The 27,101-nt window shown below is 41.6% G+C and overlaps 3 protein-coding genes across 3 annotated transcripts in view; all 3 read left to right on the top strand.

Annotated features, from left to right (window-relative positions):
* Positions 1 to 18,086, top strand: part of rlf (RLF zinc finger) — a 22,937-nt gene extending 4,851 nt beyond the window's left edge. Inside the window, exons 4-8 of the mRNA XM_078276740.1 lie at positions 52 to 187; positions 321 to 523; positions 11,085 to 11,221; positions 12,121 to 12,262; positions 12,760 to 18,086. Coding sequence (XP_078132866.1) covers positions 52 to 187; positions 321 to 523; positions 11,085 to 11,221; positions 12,121 to 12,262; positions 12,760 to 17,424 — 5,283 coding nt within the window. The 3' untranslated portion in view covers positions 17,425 to 18,086. The remainder of the gene's footprint in view (positions 1 to 51; positions 188 to 320; positions 524 to 11,084; positions 11,222 to 12,120; positions 12,263 to 12,759) is intronic.
* A 978-nt stretch (positions 18,087 to 19,064) lies between these two features.
* Positions 19,065 to 24,271, top strand: zmpste24 (zinc metallopeptidase, STE24 homolog). Its single transcript, XM_078277583.1, has 9 exons — positions 19,065 to 19,490; positions 20,589 to 20,735; positions 21,005 to 21,208; positions 21,712 to 21,864; positions 22,055 to 22,196; positions 22,376 to 22,551; positions 22,717 to 22,821; positions 22,967 to 23,110; positions 23,226 to 24,271. The coding sequence occupies exons 1-9, from the start codon at positions 19,383 to 19,385 to the stop codon at positions 23,448 to 23,450; spliced, it is 1,404 nt and encodes a 467-aa protein (XP_078133709.1). The 5' UTR covers positions 19,065 to 19,382; the 3' UTR covers positions 23,451 to 24,271.
* Positions 24,272 to 25,652: 1,381 nt separating this feature from the next.
* atp5if1b (ATP synthase inhibitory factor subunit 1b) lies at positions 25,653 to 27,078 on the top strand. Its single transcript, XM_078277765.1, has 3 exons — positions 25,653 to 25,785; positions 26,436 to 26,548; positions 26,772 to 27,078. The coding sequence occupies exons 1-3, from the start codon at positions 25,717 to 25,719 to the stop codon at positions 26,911 to 26,913; spliced, it is 324 nt and encodes a 107-aa protein (XP_078133891.1). The 5' UTR covers positions 25,653 to 25,716; the 3' UTR covers positions 26,914 to 27,078.
* Positions 27,079 to 27,101: the final 23 nt, after the last annotated feature.

Below are 27,101 nucleotides of genomic sequence, written 5' to 3'. Positions count from 1 at the left end.
TGTTCTTTTAAAATTGTATTTAGATATAACATTTTTGTGTGTCTATTGCAGATTTCCCATGATACCTTGTTACAGTTTGGAAGCACAGACCTCCAAGCTTTACTCCAGATCACAGGAGAGGGCGGAGCATGGAGCAACCCTGTCCTTACATCTCTCCTCACCGGCCAGCCCACCAACCCAGAAGAAGGTTGGAATCTAGTTAAGCAGTTAACTCATTTAGGTCATTTCATTTGGACACAACGGCACAGGTTTTACCTTTCATTGTCACATTGGCCGTGCCATGGTAGTTTGCTAATCAGATCTTTGCATTTTATTGCTAGTTGATGCATACATCAGTTTGGAGGGCGAGGGCTTCATGGAGATGCGGGTAAAGCACCTGGAGAAGATGGGCGAAGTGGCCAAAGCAGTGGTGCTGGCCAAAGCTTGCACTGAATGCAGCTTCATCTCCAACCAAGCTACCTTTCGTCAAACTTATGTCTCCCTGCTTTGTCACCTGCTGCCCAATGAAGAGGCCATCACAGAGGTATTCTAACACTTTGTTTGTATACAGGGAGAGGAATACTTGCACTAGACATTCAGGTGTTGGCATGACACCTTTTACAGTACAGTCATACATTTGTGCCTCCTTTTTGTCAGTTTTGACAACTGTTTCGTGTAACATGAAATGTTACATAACAGCAATGGTTCTTACAGGTACTTGTGTTGGTTCTGTTCAGAACTTAGCGGCAACAACAGTATGTAGATAGAAAGTAGCCAAACCACTGTAGCATTTTCTAAAAGTAAGTGCTAAATTCTGTGTATCTCAGTCACTGAGATAATCATGATGGTCATGTTGTTCTACTACAGAAATAGGTGACTAAAAATATACTTCCAAACAGTGGTTTCCAACCAGGGGTATTTGTACTTCTGCAGTTGCCAGAGGACAATTGATTGTTGTGTAGCTCAACTGATTTGAACAAATAGAAATTACTATTTGATTTAAAAAGGAGAGGTCAAAACTGATGGCTAAATGGTTGAAATTTCCAGCTTCTGCTCAACTTGATTTGATTTATTTATCACGAACAATCAACAATGTTGCAAAAGAAAACAAAAAAAATTAAAACCACAAAATTTAAACACAAACAATCAGAATTTACCAAAGACCAAAAAAAAAAGTATTACAAAACAAATAGATATGCAAATACAGCATACAATATTTCAGGTCTTACAATAACTTGCAACAATACCTTTTACATTACAAATTCCATTTCTATGTTTCGGTCTATTCCTTTCTGTATTGGTCAAGTATTGATTTCTTTAATCTATTTTTGAACTGAATGATATTATGGCTCTGTTTGCCATTGTTCAGTCCATTCCATAAGGTCGCCCCACAAACTGAAACACACATGCTGTTAACAGCAGTTCGCACAAGAGGTTGTTTGAACATACATTGTCCTCTTAGATGATATCCCCCGTCTCTATCATTAAACATTGCGTGTATGTTACATGGTAAATTATTTTCTTTAACTTTAAACATAAATTGTGCAGTTTTGAATTTAACAATGTCCATAAATTTCAGCAAATGTGAATTCAAAAACAGATGATTAGTGTGCTCATAATACCCTGTGTGATATATTATCCTGATTGCTCTTTTTTGCAATGTGCAAATATTATGTAAGGTGCTTTTGTAGGTATTTCCCCAAACTTCCGCACAATATAACCTATATGGTAAAATAAGCGTGCAATACAGAGTATGTAGTGTATTTTGGTTCACTATGTATCTAGTTTTGCTCAATATACCAATACTCCTGGCCATCTTCATGCACAGATATTTAGGTTATGTTTAGACGGAAACGATCTGAAGAGAAAACGCAAAAGTGGCGTTGCGTTCTCACTTTTTATTCCGCGTTTAGACAAGCGTTATGGGGGGGAAATCTGCGTGCATATGGTGACGCAAAAGTATGTGAAATGCGATCCACCAAGTCTGCGAGCCTGCGTAGAACCTTCCTTCTACTTGTCTCCCTCTCCTCTCCCTAGTAGCGCAAAACAACAAAAGCTGACAATTTTGTCTGGACAGGCGAGGAGGTGGAGTTGCCAATGTACAATGCACACACAGACACACACGCATGCGGCGCACACACACGGCACACACACACACACACAATCGCACAGTGCGTTTTTACCCTTTAGATGGGAAAGCGACGGTGGAGCGTTTTTAAGATTTCCACTCTGGAGGGTGGTTTCACATTTTTGCGTTTTTTAAGCCCCGTCTAAACGAAAGGCACATCTGATATAAATATTTTGTCGTTTTCACCTGCCTGCATATTCGTGTAATCAGGGCCTTAATGTGGGGCTTCCAGCTGTTGCTATATAAAGAGGGCAGGATGTGATCTCCCAGAGCTCTCTGAGTCCAGATGAAGCACCTATTGTCAGCAGATGCACACACACACTGGACATATTTGCAAGTCAAACATCCATCCATCCATCCATCTTCGTCTGCCCGCTGCCTCCGGAGTCCTCTGGGATAACATATCCCGGAAAGACTCCTTCTTCAGTCGGACGGCTTCCCTGACCACCGGTGTCCACCACGGTGTTCGTGGGTTACCGCCCCTTGAGGCACCTAAGACCACAGCTCCTCACCGCAGCTTCAGCAATGGAAACTTTGAACATTGTCCACTCGGGTTCAATGCCCCCAGCCTCCACAGGGATGCACAAAAAGCTCTGCCGGAGGTCTGTCGGACCGGGGCCTCCTCCAGACGTTCCCAATTTACCCGCACTACCCGTTTGGGCTTACCAGGTCTGTCCAGAGTCTTCCCCCACCCCCTGACCCAACTCACCACCAGATGGTGATCGGTTGACAGCTCCGCCCCTCTCTTCACCGATTATCCGATTATAAAATCGATCATTGACTTTTGGCCTAGGGTGCTCTGGTACCAAGTACACTTATGAGCATCCCTATGTTCGAACATGGTGTTCGTTATAGACAATCCATGACTAGCACAGAAGTCCAACAACAAACAACCACTCTGGTTTAGATCAGGGAGGCCGTTCCTCCTAATCACGCCTCTCCTTGTGTCTCCATCATTGCCCACGTGCGCGTTGAAGTCCCCCAGCAGAACTATGGAGTCCCCGACTGGAGCCCCATGCAGGACTCCACTCAAGGTCTCCAAGAAGGCCGAATACTCCGAACTGTTGTTTGGTGCATATGCACAAACAACAGTTCCCCCCCCCACAACCCGCAGGCGTAGGGAGGCGACCCTCTCGTCCACCGGGTTAAACTCCAACGTAGTGGCGCTCAGCCGGGGGCTTGTGAGTATCCCCACACCCGCCCGGCACCTCACACCCTGTGCAACTCCGGAGAAGAAAAGAGTCCAACCCCTATCCAGGAGTATGGTTCCAGAACCGAGACTGTGTGTAGAGGTAAGCCCCACCAGATCTAACCGGTAGCGCTCCACCTCCCGCACAAGTTCCGGCTCCTTCCCCCACAGAGAGGTGACATTCCACGTCCCCAGAGCCAGCGTCTGCTGCCCAGGTCTGGTCCGTCGAGGCCCCTGACCTTCACTGCCACCCATATGGCAGCGCACCCGACCCCAGCGGTTCCTCCCACAGGTGGTGGGCCCATGGGAGGGAGAGATAGGTGCCACGTAGCTTTTTCGGGCTGTGCCCGACCGGGCTCCGTGGAAAACCCGGCCACCAGACGCTCGCTGACGAGCCCTCCATCTGGGCCTGGCTCCAGACGGGGACCCCGGGCTTCCTCCGGGCAGGGTCACTCCATCTCTTCCTCGGTCACTCATAGGGTTTTTGAACCATTCTTTGTCTGGCCCCTCACCTGAGACCACTTTGCCTTGGGAGACCCTACCAGGAGCACAAAGCTCCAGACAACACAGCCCTCAGGTTCATAGGGACACACAAACCTCTCCACCACGATAAGGTGATGGTCCCCGGAGAAGTCAAACATTTTTATAATAAATATAAAAGTCTCTATTTATAGAGTTTATCTGCGCCACCTCCAAAAATAGAGCCCTCCAATAGTCTGAAAAGGCTTTATAGGTCTTTAGATTGATGCACAGAATAATTGTGCCATCTGTAATGACTTTTCACATGTAATGACAGAGTTGTCAATGACTCAGGCAATGATATATGCATTTTCTTTTTTTTTTAAACATACTTTCGTAGAAGTAGTGCCGTCTGTCTCCATTCCCACACCTTTTCTTGGTATGCTGTCAGTTAATAACCTTGTATGTCAGTTTTAAAAGCTCATGCTTTGCGTAGACAAACAAGGAATTTGACCCTGGTAATCTTTACTCACTAACACTTAACACATTAAGAATAAAACCAAGCTGAGAAGAGGTAAGAATATAAAAAATAGTATACAGTATAAAAATACAATAGAATTTTTTACAAAAAATATACAAAAGAGAGGGAAGGAATAGTGCAATATCGGTCAATAGATTTTAGGATTTAAATGAGTACAGTGCAAGGCAGATCAATGCAATCGTAATATATTAATAACAATATTGTAATTTTAGGATTGAAATAGACATGAGGTAGAACAGTGGTGGTTGACTTTGTTCAGTGTAAGGGTGGGGGCTATTTCTGAGTGTTCAACAGAGTGATCTCTTGGGGAAATAAACTCTCTGTGTCAGCTGGTTTTGGGGAACAGTGCCCTGTATCGCCTACCAGAGAGATGGAGGTTGAACAGTTTGTGACCAGGATGTAAGGGGTCTGCAGAGATTTTTGCTGCCCTTTTCCTGACCCTGGACCGATACAGGTGTTGAGGGAAAACCTTTTGTGCATGAGGGGTGTGATAATGGGTGCTTTTCAAACCTGCAGTAAAAGTCGTTCAGGTCATCAGCCAGTCTGGGATTTTCTGCAGCGTGGGGGATGGTCTCTTGTAATCTGTGATCTTTTGCAGGCCTCTCCAAACTGATGCAGGGTCATTGGCTGAGAGGCTGTCTTTAAGTTTCTCACTGTAGCTTCTTTTGGCTACCTTGATCTCCTTTGTCAGCTTGTTCCTGGCCTGCTTGTATAGGTCCCGGTCCCCACCCCTGTAGGCCTCCTCTTTGGCTTGACGCAGTTTCCTAAAATTAGGAGTGAACCAAGGTTTGCTGTTGTATGTGCAGAAGGTCTTGGTTTGCACACAGTTGTCCACGCAAAAACTGATGTAAGATGTTACAGTGTCAGTGAGGTCATTTAGGTCTGTAGCTGCAGCTTCAAAAACGCTCCAGTCAGTGCAGTCAAAGCAAGCCTGCAACTCCAGCTTTGATTCCCTTGTCCATTTCTTTACAGTCTTTGCCACAGGTTTGGAAGTTTTTAGTTTTTGCTTGTAGGTTGGGATGAGATAAAGCAGACAGTGGTCGGAGAGCCCTAGAGCTTCCTGGGGAACGGCATCTTTTCAAACTGTAACAGTGGTCTAGTGTTTTTGTCCCTGGTGGGAATCTTGATATGCTATCTGTATTTATTTAGTTCCTGATTGAGTGTGGCGCTGTTAAAATCCCCAACAATAATGACGAGAGCGTCCAGGTGTCTTTTAAGTGAGGGCTGCACGTCTTTTTCAACACTGTAGCATCCGTACACCAACCTTTGTTTAAATAGAAGCAGATTCCACCGCCTTTCGTTTTCCCCGAGAGCTCTGTGTTGCGGCCCGCCCGGATGAGTTGGAAACCAGGCAGCTGAAGTGCACTGTCCAGGATGCGTTGACAGAGCCAGGTTTCCGTGAAACACAGGGCGGCGGATCTGTGAAAGTCAGAGTTGTTGTGATTGAGAAGCAGCAGCTCATCCATCTTGTTTGCCAGGGACTGGACGTTTGCCAGGTGAATGGCCAAAAGCGAGGTGCGTAGGGTTGGGTGATATCCCCTAAATTGGCAGTTGACGATGTTTACAGTAAAACATGGCGATGGACGATGATATCGTCGTCGGGGGGTACGCACTTTTTATTTTACTATATCTTACTATGTCTTTACATAAATATTTTGTTCTACTACTAAGGGGTAACAGTTTTCATAGAAACAGTCAGACATACATTTGAATGCCCTCTGTAAATGCTGCCCTGCTGGTAGGGGCAGTTTTTTTACAACTTAACCTACTTTCACCTAACTACGGTGCAGTAAAGTCAATCAGTTCTCCGTGATCTGCGTAACAGCAGTACAGTGGGATGTTTGCCTTCAACAGAGCGACAGTAATAACCTAATATACCAGCATTACTGAGATTAAACTACATTCTCGGTTATATTTGCATGAATAACGCATTCAATAAACAGAAACATAACTCTTGCAGCGCACATGAACAGATGCACAATATTAGCTCACACATAAAATAGCACCCTGGTGAATTAGCCTACTGTTGCTAAAGTACATTCATAAATCCTGCATAAAATCATCCCGTACCTACAGGACATCAAACTTACTTATTGATGCACGCACACAGTAGTGTCGACAAACTTAGTCCAATGAGGGGAGAAAGGAAAGTGTGATAGTGTTCCACGTTAACGTTTTTTTTTTTTTTTTTTTTCCCTCTCTTTCGCTCGAGACCGCTGTGTCCAACGTTACTAGAAGGTAGAGCGAGCTACAACTGACAGGGAGAGAGAGAGACTATCACTACAGCCAATCCAGTCTGCTCAAAGTGATGGTCTTTTTCACAAATAGGTTGCACGTAAGGGGAAAAAAAAGTAGCTTCCACTTAAGGGGCCCTATCTTGCACCCTGCGCAGCACAGCACAAAGCCCGACCAAGTGTCTTTGCTAGTTAGACCAATGCACTTTCAATTTCCCGTCCAGCACCCGCAACTAGGATTAGTGTGTGTCTGACAGGGTGGGGGGCGTGGCATCACGATGGTGGCTCTCCATTGTGATGTCGGCCAGCCATCACACAACCCAACCCTAGAGGTGCGTAGTCCCCGCTTCCTTAATTTCACCAGCGCTCCCACTCGTTTCCCCCATCTGCATCTCTGGCAGATTCCACGGAGAACGCCTCCAACCAGGATTTCGGTAAAACTTGCTAGGTTTGTGAAAACCAGAGAAAAAGTTCCTGTAGAGGGTTGCCTGATGTGTAAGAGTTCCTCTCTGGTAAAAGTTATTGGTGAAAGACCACAGAAAGCGTAATAAACGCACAAAAACAACGTACTAGAGAGCAAAGTACCGAGGCTACTATCCGCAGCGCCATCTTGGACAAAGCATCACACACCCCACTTTGCCTTACTTGTGATGCATATAATCAGCGCTCAACAAAAATCCCCACTGGCCCCCGGGGCCAGTAGATCAGAGTTTTGCTGGCCCCTTCTACATTTTTACTGGCCCTGAAAGAAATATCATAGGTGTGATTGGCAAAGGACAAAAAAGCAGGAAAATATACACCGCACCTACCATAAAGCTTCAGGAAATGGTTATAACTCAGCTAGCCACTGCCACTGTATGTTGTGCCATTAGCAGTAAAGCGAGAACAGGGGTCATCAACTACATTTTTCCAAGGGCCAGAATGTTTTTAAGCAGACACTCCGGGGGTCGGACTTTCATCAAGAATTTAGAACGCGGTGTCATTCATGTGCATATTAAGTAGCCACATGTATCAGGGCTCCAAACTTTTTTCACTAGGAGCACAGTGGCCCCCAACTGAAAATTTTAGCTGTGTTCGTAACCGTTCCTTTATTCACTCACTAACTATTCCCTGTATAGTGTTTATTAAATAGTGAACACTACAATAACATTTTCTAAACATTGTTGCATCAGTAGACCTGTTATTTGTGGCACGCCCAGCATCATGTAAACAAACCAAAACAAAAATACTTCTAATATGTCCCTGAAACAAACCAAGCACTCAGCAGAATAGTAAAAGGTTGTGTATATTTTGCTTGTTACTTTTCCACTGTTTAGAAACGAAAGGCCGCTCTATTTTTCCTTTTCAGTTTTCTCCGGGAAAACACAAACGCTTTGCATTGTGGTATACGGGGGAGTAAAATGTAGGGTACATTGTTTGTACACTCAGATTAGCCGTGCATTGTGGGTATTTCATAGTGGACTATATAGTGAATGAAATTAACTGTGGAGAATTCAAATACCACTTCAAAATGACAAACGCACTATATAGTGCACTATTTTGTGAAAGAGAACACAGCTTCTCTCTCACTAATCCCCCCCCCCCCCCCCTTCAGCACTGAGATATTTCTTAAAGGAGCTATATGCTTCTCCTATAGCACGATGATAGCCTGCCAGAACTTCTGTATTTGGTCCGAAAGTCCGAACCATCCAAAAAAGGCTTTCACACTTGAAACGAATCGGACCATGGTTCAGTTTGATCCATAAGTAAGAATAGTTGTTGTTAATAATCCACGTTGTATTGTAGGATATTTTGTCCAAAATATGTGTAGCGACCTTAAGGTCACGAATGGCATTGTATTCTGCTCTTCCTGACTGTCTGTGGGAAAGCCATCTGGCCTGATAAGATTGAAGGGAGTATCGGAACACCGAGAAATTAATGAAACTGAATAAAAGACTCGGGGGGGGAGCGGAATACAATATCAAGTTATGACCTTGCTGTGCCCTCTTTCAGCTCTGCAGAAGATAAGAACATGCACATATCTCAGGCAGAGTACACACCATAAAACATTGACAAAACAGAGTGTACAATATGAGACACCTGTCTGGTTAACAATAACCGAACCGTCTTCTTGGGCGTCATCCTTTAACGATCTTCATGAGAAAGCCGGACCTGTACTACATCCAACTGATAACGCCACCAACAAGAGGACTGGCAAAGATGCATAAAAAGTGAGGTTTTGAGTTAGCCGGACGGACATCAGATGCCGGAGGAGACTCTGTCTGTTTTGTTAGGGAGTTATAGACTTTGTCTTGAAGGAAATCTGATCCTTGTGCACATGTTTGAACTTGCAATATCATTTCACTAAAGCTTTGATATAACTTATCTGAGCGTGTCCTGTGAATTGATTTTCTGGTCCACCAGTCAAGAACACTTTAAAAGTAGGACATTTACTTGTAAAAATCTTCTTCCTGCCAACCCTGGCTACCGAAATCTGGTGCCACTGATATGTCTGCGCTTCTCTCTGATGCTCTGAAACAAACACCGCTGCACATGACGCTAGTTAACACTATACTCGACAGCAGCTAACGTTAGCCTACCGCTAGCTGTTGCTGGATTAAACACGGTTAAAATGCTGACAGCTAACGCTAAACGGTGTAAAGTTTGACTGTGTTTTACTGTAGAGGATTCAACACCGGTATGTAACAATCTGCAGCTGCTGTCGGAGAAACACCACAGATGGTGCGTTCAACGAAACTGGTAAACTGCAGCCTCGTGGTGCATTTGAAGTTATTGTAAATGTCCTTTTCCCATCTGATGGTTCAACAGCAATTTACTACTGAAATTAGTTATGCATTATTATTAAATCATTTCATTTTGACCATATGGCCTTAGCAATTAACAAGCCGTTCTTTAATGCCACCAACTGTTGTTTAGTACTCCTTTTTTTTTTTTTTTACTTAAAGTATCGGTTCAGGCACCGTTAATTATGTATGCGATTAATTTCGATTAATTAATCACAGAGTATATAATTAATTAGATTACTTTTTTTTTAATCGATTGACAGCCCTACTTAAAAGTTAAAGGTGCGAGGGGAAGTGACCAAATTGGAGTCAGATTACATTTGGCTTTTTTGGGCCAGACCAGAACCGGTCAACGGTCGCACTTTAACCTTCAGTATGCACCCCCCAGATGATATTCGTCTGGCTCAAAGAACATCTTATCCAGTGTTTCTATGTGTGCGTTACTACTGCAGTTTTTGTGTATATGAATGTTAGGTCACAGTGTGTGTATATGTGTTAGGTGTTAACTTCCTCCCCTGACCTGACCTGGCAGGATGGGAGCGCTTGAGGCAGCACTGTCTTATCATACAACGGTTACGTCTCCAGTCATCTGTGGAGACATGGAGTTGAACTACTACTCTGCCTGAGACAGGTTATGACCTACTGCTGTAATGTTGGACACTGACCTGAATGAGACCTGAGGTACCACTGTCTCAACTTACACAGCATGAGTTCTTAAGCTGGAAATTCTACCACCATCTTCAACACTTATTTATAGTATTTTTATCATTTTGGGAATCATTTACACGCACAAAATATAAGACCTTGATTATTGTTTAAATATTGTCCTTTCTTCTTAACATTAAGAATCCTGAATAATAACTGGTCTGTTGTCACCTGTACTTTATTTTGCCAAATCACACTGACATTGGTGTATGACTAATCAAAATGTCTAGATATGCAAAAGTGTCTTTGATTTGTGTTTCATATATTTACACAAATTATATCAGACGCCCTTGGATCGTTTGTTTTTAAGATTCCTTTTCAGCTGATGCTTTGAATTCATGAAATAATGAGTGTGATAAAGTTTTCTGGCTGTTATCAAACTGTTGACATCACAGTTATAGTTGTCAGAATATGCTGGGTCTTCTTTTAATAGTACAGATAGTCAGGAAAGTTGGAAGAGAGAGGGAATGACACGCATTCAGACCTCCCATCAGACCCAGGGCCACTGCCAAGGACTCAACTTACATAGGGCATTCACTCTACTGGGTGAGCTAGAGGTCGCCTGAACATGCTGGGTCACTGGTGTGTCATGGGTCTGTGTTGATGACATTTTCTGGTCATTTCAACTTTGTCTCTCCCAATATGTTTCGATACCAGTGCCCTCTTTTCCCCATGTTTAAAATCTGTATACCTCACTGTGAAACTGGAATCATGTTAATGTAAGATTTGATGAGGCCAGGGATTGCTGTGGCACTAAAAACTGTGCCTAAATGAATAATTACTGATAGCGAAAACACAATTTTGAAATGACAGGGAAACTGCATTAAATGAGGATCACATCATGATCAATGACCAATCCGCTTCATAAGGTCAGTATTGGCTCCGGTACCGATCCGGCATATCATATTGGTGCATCCCTAGTTAACATGTTATTCAGCACAGTTGCTCACTGGGTATAGAGGAGTGAAATTTACTAGTATTTATTCAAATTAAACAATGCCTGGAGAGTGTGTTGTCTGTAATGATGTTTTCTAAGCAGCCAATGTTGTGTTTACTCCCTGAACAGATATCCAGACTTGACTGTAAGGATGTACTGGAGATCACATGTAATTTGGAGACCGAGGGGGAGGAGAACACTGCCTTCATTTTGTGCACAACTTTCCTGACACAGCAGCTTCAGCAGCAGAGTCTTTACTGTTCCTGGTGAGTAGTCCCTGTTTGGTGCAAAAAGCTTGGGTGGACTGAATGTATTATGCATCATGTATTTATGACCAGGGGTTAAAGTGGGCCGAAACGGTGTTCTGACACCTTTTGATCAATCTAATTGGCAGTTTCATACATCAGTGTTTCCTGTTTGTTTAAAAAAAATGCCAAATATCCATTCCATTCCAGCTTTTCCCCTATTCATCCTTAGCCAACGAATAGTGTCTGTGGTTAGTTTACATATCTAATAATATCAGGACAGTTTACTATCTAAACTGGTAAAGATGACATGGTAAAGATCACATTGTCGGTAACGTAACTGTTACAAACAAGCTTGGTAGTGAACGACGCAGTACCGTGCTGCAGATCCGGTGTTTTTAGCTGAACTAGACAGAACGTTCGTTTAAAACAGATTGGTGATGCTGTTCTGCCCTCATTGTGCTCCGTGAAGTTAGCTGTAACTGAATGTAGCCCAGATGTGTTTTATGTGTATTCTGTGTCGGACTCCGTTTAAAAAAAAATAGCCTTTGTCATGTCATATTGAAACTTAGGAGGCAATTTGGCCTTGTGTCTTCTTATTAATTTGGCATACGCTGGTATCTGTGGATGGCTTTCGTAGTAACTACTTTATAGGCCAGTAAGCCTATCATCAGTGGGGATTTATATTTGCTAATAATATGTTGGATTCATGTTAAGACATTTTAATTTTTGAAAAACTTTCACCTGCCTGATACCACTTTAACCCTTGTTTATATCTACAGTCAAATAGAAAATGGAAATAAAATCATTTGATCTTTGTATTTGTTGTGGTCATGAGAGTACCAGTCAAGTGTGAGTATATTTTTGAGGAAGAGAAAATTAGAATATTAATTCATTTTCTTGGCTTTTTTTATCCAAAGGGAGTTGACTCTGTTGTGGAGTAAGCTTCAAAGGAGGATTGACCCCTCGTTAATGTCTCTTCTGGAACGATGCCTTCAGCTAGGTGCCATTGCCAAAACGGTCCACCATTTACTTTGCCTGGTCCGTGTCATTCAGACAGAGGTGAGCCCAACAGTCATACTGTCCATTTGTTTGCTGGATTTGAGATGGTACATTTCTTATATAAGGCTCCTTTTCAACCAGTTAATTCTAGGTGCTAAACTGAGGAACTAATAGCTTTCTTAGCAAGTGTTTCCACCACATCTGAAGAATCCCATAAATTTGGCAAATTGTTTCATAACAGACTAAAAAACATTGCCATTGTACAACGAACAATTTTTCACACGAGGAAACAACAACATAGTCTCTGATGTTTGTTTGGGGATGATAATAATAATGGAGACTGTAAGGTGGAAAGGGAGACCTTTTTACAGGAGGTATAAACGCACAAAAATGTCATCCCTGTTTTAATGTATTATTTCATTTTGAATTGCAATGATATTTTATCTACAGAGTTTCAGAATGTGATAAATGTAAAATGTGTGATTTAAAAAAAAATAAAATAAAAAATTAGATTATTTGATGGAAATAATGCTGATAATATATCACTTTATTTTCAGACGGAGGAAATGGGGGTACCTGCCTCAGTAGAACTTTGTGTCAAAGCCCTTCAACTTCCAAAGCTGGATGACTCAGAAACAAGGATCTCTGTCTGTAAGACAGTGTCCTGCCTTCTTCCAGGGGACCTAGAAGTGTTGCGTGCCTGTTTACTCACAGAGTTCCTGCTTGGCCCCAGCCAGGAGGTCTTTGGGTCCCTTAAGGAGCTTTACTTACGCCCAGACCAAAAGTATGACCAGGAAAATGAGGTTATTCCCAACTCACTACGCTGCGAGTTGCTACTAGCTCTGAAAGCATACTGGCCTTTTGACCCTGAATTCTGGGACTGGAAAACTCTCAAGTACCACTGCATCACCCTTCTAGGGCTGATGCCGGAGTCCGAAGGGGAAGAGGAGGAGGAGGCGGTAGACAAAAGAGAGAAGGGTAAACGACATGAGCCACAGGGAATCACAGTGAAAGTAGAATCTGAGCATCAAAATATGATTAATGGAATGCAATGCCTTGATGGTCATGAGCAGCAGGATAAAAAGCAGTCTTCCAACTTACCAGAAATCCAAGGAGAATCAGAGACAAAGAAACACAAGTTCTGCTGTCAAATTTGTATGAGGTTGGTCACTGACACCCAAATCATTCACCACTCCAGAAGGCATGCAGAGGACCACAGGCACCCCTGCCCTGTGTGCTTGAAAAAGTTTAAAAGCAGAAAGGAACTCGTTCCTCACCTGAAAGAACATGTGCCGAGTGAAACACATCTGAACAAAAACAATATAAAGAAAGAGGAAGGGCAGAAACAGGTGGATGAGGATGATGATATTGAACCAGGTGAGATCACCATAGACCCTTCCTTAATGCAGTTTTACAAATCCACACATGATCCTGAAGTGCTGCACCACATTGTGCAACAAGCCAAAACTTTGAAGGAGAAGAATGTGGACGATGACGAGCATGTAACATTTGAATACATTGACCAACACTTCAGTGTGCAGAACCGGGATGAGTATCCGTGTCCAGGAACCGGGTGCACTCGGACTTTTAAACATTCCAAGTACCTGTATGTCCATTTAAAGTCAGAGCACAAAGGTGATGACAATGTGAAACATTTTCATCAGATGAGAGACAGGCGGGAGAAGTGTGTTTTTTGTAGACGCCATTTTGTCTCTGCACACCATTACCGCAAACATCGAAGACTTCACTATGGTAATCAGCCTTACATGTGTGTGGTTCTAGGTTGTGGCGATCAGTTTAGGACTTCCAATGAACTTGTCCTGCACAAACAGACCCATGGCTATCACCTAAACTACCAATGTGAGCTGAAAGGCTGTTACGTCACTTGCTCTGACTTGGGACAAATCTATCACCATGAAGCACAGCATTTCAGAGATGCAGCATTTACCTGCTCTAGCTCTGAATGTAGTAAATTCTATTTATCCAAAAAAGAATTCATAAAGCATTTATCCACACACAACATCACCTTCTCTGAAGAAGACTTTGAGGCTCAAAGAAAGGCAAAGCGGAAACTTCTTAAGGCGGTTACTGAAGCGACAACGCGCCTTAATAAATCAGTTGATACAGAAGAGACTGTAAATGGAGATGTCCTAACATCTTCCTCAGTAAGTTGTGCCTCCTCTTTGCAAGAATCTGACAGCAAGGAGCCCAAAGCAACGATGACCTCGGTAGCTGTGTGTTTTGATGGAAGTAAGTTCACCTGTGGTTTTGAGAAGTGTGGCATGACTTTCTCCAGAGCCAGAGATGTCCAGAGGCATCTGAAATGTGCCCACCCAGAACACCTTAAACTGGAAAACAAAGCACACAAACATGACAAAGAGCGGGATTCAAAGTCCAAAGGGATAAAGACTGAAAATGAGCCAGAGGGTGTGGAAAAGGGAAAAGATGAGCGATCGACTCCATTTCAACCTGTGGAGGCTGGCAAAGAAAGAAAAGTAGGCACTCATCCCAAAAACAGTGAAACTCTTCAATGCTTCTCAAGCCTTCAAACAGAAAATGATGCTCTGAGTGAAATTCTTATTGGGCTCAGTAAACTGGACCTGAATTCTTCATCACCTCACAGTGTGCCAAATGAGCCCCCTCAGCCCAACCCAGAGTCTGATGCATCACAAATATCTCTTCATCAGGCAATAATGGCAAAGCCCCCTGTTGTGTTGCTTCAGAAGAGGCCCCCACATCCGCCTGAGGAAAAGGTACAAGTCAAAACTAAAAAAGTATTGGCAGCAGATGAAGAACGCAGTGTTGAATCATTAGCCACTGCTAAGCCATATGTATGTGAGATGAAAGGTTGCAGCTTTAGGACTGCTCAGAGTTACAGCTTAATGCGACACTATAACAGCAAACATGGCCGCACAGTTGAACAGGCCAGAAGGTTGACTTCTCTGAAAAATACATCATTTAAGCCTTATGTGTGCCAACTTTGTTCCAAAAGTCACAGAGAAAAACACGTGTTGCGGGCCCACTACATTCAGATACATAACCTGAGTGGGACTTTGGTTGACAAAATAAGCTGTGCATCTGTACGGTATGAGGGGAAAAAAGACCCTTCAAAGCATACGTCTCAGCACCTGACAAAGCATGGTCTAAAAGTGAAGAAGAAAGAGATCCCCAAGTTGCAATGCCAACAGGAGAAAAAAAACTCAACCGTTGTACGGGAAAATGCACAAAACTTTGACAATCATTCTCCATCTAAAAAGGAAGGAGAGGATGAGGCAGAGAGTAGAAAGGAAGACAACGAACAGAAGGGAGAAAGCGAGGATAGGACCACACAACAGGTCAGAACTACAAGACGTTTGGTAGCAAAAAGTAACCTCTGCTATATATTGGATAAATTCAGTAAACCCTTTCATTGTGTAGCAAAAAATTGTGATGCCGCTTTTTCCACCCAGGGAGGCCTTGTGCGCCACCTACAGTTGATACATCATTACAATCGCTCTCAGCTCTTGTTGGAAAAGGATTTTGATGCGCATCACAGTCCAGAAGTCCGAAAAGAGCCTGCCAAGAAAAGGCATCCGCCAAACTCGGATGAACCTCAGCCCCAATACAAGTGTCACTTTGCCAACTGCAGCGCTTCCTACCACCTTAAAAGCAGCCTAGTTCGTCATACTCGTGATAGCCACTCACAACCACCAGAGCTAATAAGGTGCAAGTTTGAAGGCTGTACAAAAGTGTTCAGCCATGATGATGCTCTTAAAAAACATGTGATTTATAGTCACTGTGAGGACTACGATTCACTGGTGGTATGTCTGCAGAGCACTCACAAAAAGTCAGTTACTGGATGCCAAAAGAAGCTAATTGTCGCACCACAGAGTCCTCCGAAAGAAGAACCTGTTTCAACCACCACGCAGGTTGAGGGATTGAGTCCCAAGCCTCAAGTGAATGCCCAGTCAGAGGAAATGGGTGAGGAGGCAGCTGTGGAGAAGAAAGTGTCAGGAGAAAAAAAGAGAGCAAAAAGATATTCTTACAGCCGTTATGTCTTCAGATCTCATGAAGAAGCACTACAGATGTGCCAAGACCGCTGTATGCGTGTGGCCTACCCATGCATGGTTCAGGACTGTGATTCTGTCGTCAGGTACATTGGGAGCTTGCACCGTCACTACATGAGTGTTCACAGCATGCGTCGAAAAGATCTTGTTAAGAATGAAGAAAAGCTGGTTTTTAATGCTGAGCAGCTGGAGGAACTGATTCAAAGGGAGTCGGCCAGGCCAACAGTTACAGGAGCGTGTTCCCCAAATGGAGTTCGCAAAATGGAGTATCAGGCAGAGCCAGAAAACACAGAGGGACTGCCTGCACCAATGAGCTTACACTCCATCAAGGCAGACACACCGGGGGAAGATAATCATGATCCACTGGGATTTCCAGAGGAGAAAGAGGAGGAGCCACCCCCTGCTGTGAGAAATGGAGTTCTTGTTGGTGCAGATGAGGTGCTTTACGGTGAGCCGAGCACCGGCGGGCACACCGAAGACGCTGCTGCAGCAACACAGAACAGTCCGAAACAGGAGGAGAGATTAAGCTTGGATAAAATCAAACCTCTTCTTCGCCCCCTCACTGTTGACCTCTCGCCACCATGTTCCCTGCGCTTTACTGCTGATGAGGGCTTCCAAAACGTATCGGGCACCAAGGATGCTGGTAAAATGTACAGGTCAGCTCTGTTGCCTGCTCCTCCTGTTCGCCAGCCACTAAAACGGAAAAATGAATTGTCTGGACTGCCTTTAAATTTGAAAGACACTCAGCCTTGTAGCCCTTCTCAACGCACTTTCGACATTGATGCTTATAAGCCTATAGGCTTTGAGTCCTCATTCCTGAGGTTCATACAAGAGACAACCCCGAAAGACAAAAATGCATTGCTGGTGAAACGGCGAGACTCTTTCAGACGCAGTTGTTCGGTTAAAGAGAACAACCAGCTGGGAATCTCTCACAGCCGCAGCAGACGCACTCATTCCCCACTGCTGAAGCCCCATGCTATGACTGGAGACTTCACATCAGTCCGAAACTTGAAGTCCATCTTGGACAAAGCCCTGACTGGGTGTGGGGACCTGGCTATTAAGCAGCTTCAGTACCTCAGACCTGTGGTGGTCCTGGGGAGACCAGTGTGCACCACCACCCTGCCTGACCTCTTCCAATCAGACACCAACAACAGCAAACTGCTTCTTGGAAGTTAGTTTAACTGAACATCTTTTTAACATAGCTATGGCAAATTACTTTGTATTTTCACAAGCTGTACCAGTATTTTTCTTTCTCCCAATTATAGTTTTTTTTTTTTTTAAGTTGTCGAACTGAAGAATTTATAGAAATGAAATAGCATCAAGACAAAAACAAGCTTAAACAGTGCACATCCGATTCAAGTGGATTGTTATAAGATATTGTTATGAAATCATTCAGATAACTCTTATGTTAACTCATGATCACAATTGTATATACTATAGTTCTCCAATATAAATGTACAGATTTTCAGATTGTTAGAAATGGTCAGTAGCATATTGCAAGGACTTCTCAGTTGTGTGAAATGTGACTGAAAAAACATTTCCTTACTACAAAGTTCTTGAGGAATATGTTTGCTTGTTTGTTTTTTTTACCTCAGTTTATATTAAAACAGTGTTGGGATGCAGTGAACAGATGTTAGCAAACATGTATGTAACACTTCATAAGGAAATAAATGTAAAACATGGAAACAAATGTGAAGCCCTTTTACTTCCCTGAATTGTGTTTAGTAGAGGAACAAATCCCCCAAAAAGGTGTTACCGCTACCTGACTGTTTTTTGTTTTTAACTTTAATAAATAACTTTAATATGTCTGTTTTTGAAATAAATGGTTGTATAAAATAGTTTATTTGGTTGATGTTTGGATCCTCCCCAAAAAACACAGAAAATTGTGATAATGTAGGCTTCTCCAAAAAGAACAGCATCTGCCTTATCACATGTATCTCTTGAAATAATAAACGTAATGTCACTAAATCTGTAGACGAGGCTGGATTACCATCCATTCTTTTTTGTTTGGGAATATGAATATGTGCAATTAAAAGAACATCAACTGATTTGGTAGTGGCCTTCAGGTAGGTCGAGATCTGATGTGACTGTGGTGCACATTCTTTACACGTGTTAAAATTTAAGTAATAAATAAAACCTGGATCCATGCAGTATTGCAACATAAGAATACTGTTCACACTGCACAGAAAATGGGAAGAGAGAGCAGCTGATTTTTGTCCTGGGGGCCCCCAAAACATCATGGCCATGATTGTGGTTAGGTTGATTTTACATCATCTGCTGTGTTTCTCCTGATTACATAGATTACTAATCTCAGTGTCCATCACACACACACACACACACACACACACATATATATAGAGAGAGAGAGCGAGAGAGATGTATTTATTTTAAATGAAGATGAGAAATTGAACAGTAAACGACTAGAAATTAAATAAAATACTTGCTCTACTTATCTACTTATAGAATTTGCTCTCATCAAAACGCCAACCATGTTTGTTTGGTGGCTCAGTCATGAGAGAAATATAGCGACTGCATTGACATTAGACATAATCGTTAGCACCGCTCTCATTTAATTTAGGCTACTTAACCAGACCACAGACTATAAAAAAAAAAAAAAAAAGGACCAGACTGTTTGATTTTCGACCATTTAGCGGTGAATAACGCATTCAAACGTATGGGTTAAGACAAACGGAGAGTAAAAGTCTGCTATGTTTCAAACAAAAATGTATGGTGTATCACACTTTGTTGTTTGACCTCAAGAAGTTCCTGAATGAATCAGCTGCGGAACCAAAGTTATAGTTGTCGTTGTTTCTCCAGGGGTAGAATTTGGTGTCACACCTCATCGTCAGATTCACATCTCGCATGAATGGGAAGATATTAGCTGTAAACGCCTTGACTTAGGAATGGAAACTAGATACAAAGTTTTACAAGTTAACGTTTTTAGTCGGTATCTGTCGATTTAACGTGGGGACGGTGTTCCTTATATTCAACTATAAAGTGCTGTCTGTTTGTTTGTGTGTAGAGTGGAAGCTAAGTAGCTGCTAGCCTAGCTAAAACTACCAGTCAGGCTAGGTAACGTTAACATTACCGTTAGCCTGCGAGCTAGTCAGCCCTGCTACAAAAACAGAGCAGAGATGGTTGAAAGTATATTTGACCTCCCGGTGGAGAAGCAGATATTTTATGCTGTTTTGGGATTTTCGTGGACGGTGTATCTATGGGAGGCATACCTTTCTTACAGACAGGTAAGTTCATCATTTGTCAGCATCAGACTCAAAGTTCCTGCTAAAAAACGTGCTTTTCAAAGGCAAAAGACCCGCAATCAAATTATAGTTATTACAAATAAGCTAACGTTGAATTGTGTGGTTTTTGTGATTGTGTTCTTGCAAACTAAGAGTAATATAAATTAATTTAATAGTTTTTTACACTTCTGTTATGACAGCATTTATATAACAGTTAGGTGGTATGTTACTCGTGAACCTGCACAAATATGTAAACTGTGGCTATACAAGATAAATGTACACATTTTCTGGTTGGTATTGATGTGATGAAATACTCATTAGGGTATTGCAAGGTCTTTTCACTCAGTAAACTATGACAACTGAATAACATGTCCTCTTTACAAAGTTCTTGAACATTATCTTTGTATATATTTCACCTCCGTTTATATTAAATCAGTGCTTGGATGCAGTTGACAGATGTTGGCAGACATGTTTGTTTCTAATACAATAAACAAAAGTGAAGCCCTATACTTTCTGTATTGTGTAATCAACCTCTTCTCCGTCCCAATGAAATAGCATCTTTAGAGCAGTTTCCGGAATTGGATGTATTTTCTGTAGAAACAGGATATTGTGATCATAACATAATGCAGGCTGAATCAAAAGTGTAAATGAGTTGGATAGCAATGTAGTCTCATGCGACAGCATAAAGAGAGGGGCAGGACTAGTACAGTTTGGTGAAGTTAAAATAAAAAGACATTACTATTTATTTGCATTTGGCTAAATTAGGTGTATTTCCAAAGTTGCTACTTTTGTTGATAAGTCATTTTAGATGGAAATAAACCCTAAAGATGAGCCCATTAAAGAAACTAGTCAACTCAAAACATGTGATTGTATGTGTTGGTAAATCAGAATTAAGATCTAGGTCTAGGAAAAGGATACACGTGTGCTTTCTGGAGCATAAATCCGAACAAAACTTAACAAGAAGAATGAAGAATAAAATCTTGTTTTGTAAGATCATTTTACCAATTGTTTCCCCCACAGTTGTCTGATATTTGTCCGAAGTCTAACAGTATTACATTGACTGATATATAACATTGGTGCTGGTTTCGTTTTCCACCACAGAGGAGGATATACAGTTCAACAACACATGTGCCACAGGAACTCGGGAAGATCATGGATTCTGAAACATTCGAGAAGTCACGCCTTTATCAGCTGGATAAAAGCAACTTCAGCTTTTGGTCTGGACTCTATTCTGAGACTGAAGGGACGGTAAGACAACCAGCCAATTAAAAGCCATAGATTGCTTGACTTGGATGTGTTGATATAAGTGGACTATGAGTGTCAAAACATCTGTACTTAATGTATGTCACAAATGGACATAGAAAGGGACAGATTACTCTGGGATTGTTATTGTGAAAAGGGTGTCGTTTATGTTACCATGAATACTTAGTTAAACAAAGTCATTTTCATCATTTATGTTTATGGCACATGTTTAATTGGATGTGTAAAGAGCTTATGTTATTCTCAAAACTTTTTAGCTGATCCTGCTCCTGGGTGGAATCCCATTTCTGTGGGGTGTCGCTGGTTCTGTGACAACTCGCGTAGGATTCGGTTCAGAGTACGAGATCACCCAGTCACTCGTGTTTCTGACGCTTGCCACCCTGTTCAGTGCCTTTACTGGACTTCCCTGGAGTGTGTACAACACATTTGTCATTGAGGAGAGGCATGGCTTTAATCAGCAGGTACACTGACTGAGCAGCACTCGCACTCTGTAGGTCTGAAATGTGGCTGTTAAATGTTTGTGGTTTCCTTCCTCAGGAAGAACGACAGCTGTGATCAGTTTGATTTCGTGATGGTTACGCTGTGCCACACAATCACCCTCTAATGGGCTCCAAAGCGGCTATGGAAGTAGTGTTTAGCTGTATTTTGGCAAAACGGTTATTAGAAACATACAAAGCATGCAGATGGACAGCAAAGATTAAATAATGTTACAGGAGTACTTTATTATTTTTCAAGCGTGACACCATTTGAATCTGTTGTGACGGATGTGAATTCAAGCAGACCACAGAAGCTTTCTCTGTGCCCAAGTTAACTACAACATTTTTACAGCCACATCCAAGGTCTAATGGGACTATTTAATATTTAAAGGTTCGCCACTTTAAGACCCAAGCCACTGTTAGTCACACACAACTTTTTCTGTTATCCACCATTGTCTTTTTATATTAATGTCTTTTCTTCCTCTCAGACGTTGGGGTTCTTCTTCAAGGATGCTGTGAAGAAGTTTATTGTGACCCAGTGTATCCTGCTCCCTGTCACCTCGCTTCTCCTGTACATCATCAAGATTGGTGGAGACTACTTTTTCATCTATGCCTGGCTCTTCACCCTGGCTGTTTCTCTGGTTAGTGCTGACTTCACCCTGTCAGCTGTTAAACAATGAGTGAACTTGTAGAAAAGGCATCTTTGCGTAATAAAGGAATGTGTAGTTTGTTTGGTAATTAGGCAGTAAATCAAAAGTAATACATAGTTACTCTGTAGTTACACTTTGGATAACAATTTATCATAATGCATCTTTTCTTCTGTGTTACCAGGTGCTTGTAACAATCTATGCTGACTACATTGCTCCCCTGTTTGACAAGTTTACTCCTTTGCCAGAAGGAGAGCTGAAAACAGACATTGAGGCTATGGCCAAGAGTATAAGCTTCCCCCTCACGAAGGTTTATGTAGTTGAAGGTAAAATAATACTACTTAATTCACAGTGCTTGCATCTGGAGCCAGTTTCATGTTTTTGTATGACATCTTATCATCATCGTATTATGAGTATAAGTTGTTAAGATATGTTGAATATTTCTACAAGTTGGTTGTGGATACACCACTCTTAAATTATCTTGGAATGATTTCTACATTTTCAGGTTCTAAGCGTTCGTCACACAGCAATGCTTACTTCTATGGGTTCTTCAAGAACAAACGCATCGTGCTGTTTGACACTCTGCTGGAAGACTACTCGCCTCTCAACAAGTCTGGGGAGCCACAGCCGGAGCAGCCAGAGACTGGTGATTCATCCAGCGAATCAAAAGCCAAGCCCAAGGTTACATAGCCATAAACTTATATATACATATACAGAAACAATCTTATTGCACTCATACGAACCAGGGGAAATGCAATAGTATTATATGAAATGCGTAATTAGAAATTGTATTGTCTTTCTGTGTAATTCAACAGTGTTGTTGTTCGCTTACAAATACTTTAACAGAACAAGAAACAAGGATGCAACAACCCAGAGATCCTTGCAGTCCTTGGTCATGAGCTTGGCCACTGGAAGCTTGGCCACACTGTTAAGAATATCGTCATCAGTCAGGTGATGATGATGATGATGATGATTTTTCTCTCAATGTCTGCACCTTAACAAATTAACAATTAGCCTGATTACAGGTGATCAAATGCAGACATTCAGATGTAAGTTGATATGCAAATAACATCTGTTGACTCTGTTCTTTCTGCAGATGAATTCCTTCTTGTGCTTCTCCCTGTTTGCTGTTCTGATTGGGCGTAAGGAACTGTTTATAGCTTTTGGCTTCAATGACAGCCAACCCACATTAATAGGCTTGATGATTATCTTCCAGTTCATCTTTTCCCCGTACAATGAGGTGAGTGTGGGATTGATAAATATTGTTTCCATCACTTTTTGAGTTGTTGAGTTATTAAAATTATTTCAGTACAAACGTCGTCGCAAATTACAATTTTTATGTCTTGTCTTTGCAGCTCTTGTCCTTCTGTCTGACAGTCCTGAGTCGCAGGTTTGAGTTCCAGGCAGATGCTTTTGCACGCGGCATGGGCAAAGCCTCCGAGCTCTACTCTGCCCTCATCAAGCTCAACAAGGATAACCTGGGCTTCCCCGTGGCTGACTGGTTGTTCTCCATGTGGCACTATTCCCACCCTCCCCTCCTGGAGCGCCTCAGAGCACTGGGCAGCATCAAGCAGGACTGACGGGGCTGGAAGGGGGAGGGGAGACCGCTGCCTCCTCCAAAGGGCCTCCGCAGACCGCTACTGGCCCTGTGATGCACCATGGTCTTTTTCTACCTGTCTGCCTCCCCCCTCCCTCATCTTGTTTTATCTTGTTTTAGTCATTTCTCTACTTGCCATACTTTCCATTTTGTTCCCTTTGAAACTTTGTTTTAAACAAAACCAAAACATATCAGCACAAGCCAGCCTAAAAGAAATCTTAAGCCTGAAGTGAAGTCTCTGCTCTTTCTCCAGAGACACCTAATATGCACTTGCTGAGAGCAATACATCTGGGCAATGTGTGTTTAGCAAAAGCTATTTTCAGAGCACAGGTCACATTTTGCAGATTGACCTGAAGGTTTAGTTTTTGAAAATATTTTATTTCTGTACAATTTGATTACAATGAAATTGATTGAATTTTTCTTTTCTTTTTAGAAGATAAAGTTATAAAGACCTGAAATTTACTTCCATGATTAATTGTTTCTGTTGTGATGTGTACATGACATCCAGCTCTTAAAGTCTTGAGGGTATTTTTTAAACTTATAAAGTGGTTAATCCTACAAGTATACTGAGTTTTATATTGTGGATTAAAAAACAAACAAACTAAAAGACATGATGGACAACTTCATACATACTCATGACAATGCTTTTTGCAGATACACAGGCCAGATTTGGATTTGCAGCTGTTGCTTCTTTAGAAATATCTCCAGGCAAACTTAAGAGTAAAAACCTTAATCTAGTCATCAACTCAAATTCTCACTTTTGCAAGAGGAACTATGTAAATGCTTTGTCACAGTAGTTAAAAACGGAACCTCTAGTTCTGTTTTTGTTCAGATACATTGGATTCATTATGAACAGAGCAGTGCAGAACATTTTATTTGAAATTAGGTTAGACTTTTCATTTTTTTTACATGAACTAGGAGGATCTTGTTTTATTTTTTCTAAAGCACTTGCTTGCCGACAAGTTTCCAACCATACCTGTACATATGTAACTTTAATGGGTAGAGTAATGTCTTATGATGTGATTTGTGAAAAATGTTGAATGTGGTTTGAAATTTTAAGTTGATGCAGTGTTTTTTAGTTTCTTCTCTTGGTTATGGGCCGGAGGGAGCCCAGAGTTGCCTGGCAAGCAACGTATTTATAGGTGACTTGGGTAAGGAGGTCTGCGAGGTTCCTTTCACCACATAAGCCAGGGTTTGGTTTGTTCAGCGAGAGGACTCTGTACTTTCTTTGCTGCATTGAATAAAATTCCTTCAAAGCATTCCTTATGGTTGGTTTTAATTTTTAAATATAGTTATAAAAAAATAAAAACTTTGCGTTTCCAAGCATGACAGAGCATGGCTACATCCTTTATTAAGGTCTTACCGAGACAACTTTCAATAATACACTATGATGAGTATTAGTTTAATGCCAGCATTTATTCTGTAATATGACACTTATTGTATTAATGGATAACTCTTGCCACTTGTGTACGTACATGTTGTAAGGGTTTTCTTCGAACTCATTCACAACTATGGACTAAAATTATCTTTCATGAAATCATTGTAGCTTTCTAATATTACTTTAATTGGAACATATGCTTTAAAGTTTTTTTGTTTTTTTTATCTCCAAGGTTTTTCTTTTTTCCCCGCAAAACTTTATTTGAAAATTCAATTTTGAGTACAAAAAAATGCATAAGAAAATAAAATTTGGGGGAACAAAATAGAAACAGTAATGTAGACAAAGAGAAGAAGCAGCCATGGGTATTGTTGACATAGATAAATTAAAGGATCAAATTATAAAATGATATATAAATTACGGACATATTTTTTTTACAAGCAAGTAATTCAATAGTTTGAATATACAGTTTAAATTCCATTTAAGAAAACGGTACATTAGAATATTGTATTATATCATAATGTCTTCATGGGAATAAAAACTACAAAATTAAACGTGCAATATCAGTGATTTCAGCAGCTACGCAAAGAACGTGCAGAATCACGCTGTCGTCTTTTGAGACCATACCATTTCGAAAAAGGGACACGGCGTTTTTCCTTACACTATATCTAATTACTTGTATATTATAAACACATTTGGTAGTGTACTGTATATCAACATATGAATTGTTATTTCCCTCGGTTTCCTATTAGACCAGCGTGATGTTCGTGTCGTCACCCCGTCTGGCTAATAATGGCGCCGTCCTGTGGCGTATTTTGAGGACAAGGGCAAGCTTTCCTGTCATCAGTGTTGTTTTCACATGTGAGAATCAAACATGGCGAGGTTTTTAAGGCCTAACATCAGGAGTTTTGTCACTGCACAGCTGAGAATGTCATCCGACCAGGTAAAACACGTCCTGGAAACCATCACTTGATTAAAACACTGCTTTTTGTAACCGTTTTACTTCTGTGCGAATGAATGAAAGAATACATTAGCCTAATAATTGTGGCTAACTGGAACTAAAGTTGAGTGATAGCTAAGCAACTATTGTGACATGATTTTAGATCAGAAGAATTTTGTAGTAATACAATTTTAGGGACAGATTTACAACAGTGTTTCTTTTTTGACAAAGGATTTGTTTTAATCATATCAAAACACCACAAACAGTATATTTTCTGTTAAACCAGCTCATTCAGACAGAATTCTGTTCTATGAATCGGTTTTGTACTCTGAGGTTTTGGTTGCATTGTTGTTAGTTTCTGGTCTGTTCTAAAACAGACACCTCCATTATCACCTTGCAAACAAAGAATCCTGTTCCACTCCTTTGTGAAATAAACGGATTATTGACCTTCAAAATAGTCATTTTCATAGAGTCAAACTGGCTCTACTTTAATATAATATATAGACAAGTCTTGATAAGAAAACCCAAGTGCATAATTAACTTTGAACTTGTGTAATTTGAAGCCGCTGTCTCATGTCTACATAGCAAAGCCCTAACAAGGTGTATATTTGTCTGTGAATGTATTTACTAATCATTTCCCCGCCCTGCCTCAGCTGGGTGAACTGGGTAAAGGTGCAGGAAAAGGTGGTGGTGGGGGCGGGTCCATCAGAGAGGCAGGTGGAGCCATGGGGAAGAAGCAGGCCGCTGAGGAGGAGATGTACTTCAAGTATGCATTTCTTTCTTACACCATAATATGGAATGAGAGTGTTAGCTCTATTATCTCTTTACTCATGGATCACAACCATACAAGTTTTCCCCATCATGATCTTCTCTTACTGTACTAATGTCTCTCTGTGTCTCTTTGTCCATTCTCTGTTCCCTTCCTCTTTTTTCTCACTGTTTATCCTTGACTCTGCTGTCACCCCCTTATCTGTCCATCTGCACATAAGGCGTAAGGAGCAGGAGCAACTGGCTGCATTGAAGCAGCATCACCAGGAGGAAATTGACCACCACAAAAAAGAGATTGAACGTCTGCAGCGAGATATCGACCGCCACAAGGGAAAGATCCGGAAGCTGAAGCATGACGACTGAGTGAAACCTTCCAGAAAAAAGTTGCAGTTTTCTCACTGACCCAGCCAGACACCTTTATTCAGATTGCTGCATGCACTGTGTCACCGGGCCAGTCATGAATGGGTGGGTTCTGTAAATGCATGAGTTATTAAAAACATTAATAAAATGATGATTGTTTCCATGGCATGCTATGACACAAGTTGTACAAC

The sequence above is a fragment of the Sander vitreus genome, chromosome 20 (assembly GCF_031162955.1).
Source record: "Sander vitreus isolate 19-12246 chromosome 20, sanVit1, whole genome shotgun sequence".
Lineage (NCBI taxonomy): Eukaryota > Metazoa > Chordata > Actinopteri > Perciformes > Percidae > Sander > Sander vitreus.
The sequence above is the reverse complement of the archived record's forward strand: the minus strand, read 5'-3'. Positions and strand labels throughout refer to the sequence as shown.

What these genes read in the sequence shown, in the direction of transcription:
- zmpste24 (XM_078277583.1), top strand. Translation starts at nt 19,383, where the DNA reads ATGGTTGAAAGTATATTTGACCTCCCGGTGGAGAAGCAGATATTTTAT. An exon ending in GAAGGTTTATGTAGTTGAAG is followed by an intron (nt 22,197 to 22,375) that starts GTAAAATAATAC and finishes CTACATTTTCAG; the next exon opens with GTTCTAAGCGTTCGTCACAC. An exon ending in AATCAAAAGCCAAGCCCAAG is followed by an intron (nt 22,552 to 22,716) that starts GTTACATAGCCA and finishes ATACTTTAACAG; the next exon opens with AACAAGAAACAAGGATGCAA.
- atp5if1b (XM_078277765.1), top strand. Translation starts at nt 25,717, where the DNA reads ATGGCGAGGTTTTTAAGGCCTAACATCAGGAGTTTTGTCACTGCACAG. An exon ending in TGAGAATGTCATCCGACCAG is followed by an intron (nt 25,786 to 26,435) that starts GTAAAACACGTC and finishes GCCCTGCCTCAG; the next exon opens with CTGGGTGAACTGGGTAAAGG. An exon ending in GAGGAGGAGATGTACTTCAA is followed by an intron (nt 26,549 to 26,771) that starts GTATGCATTTCT and finishes TCTGCACATAAG; the next exon opens with GCGTAAGGAGCAGGAGCAAC.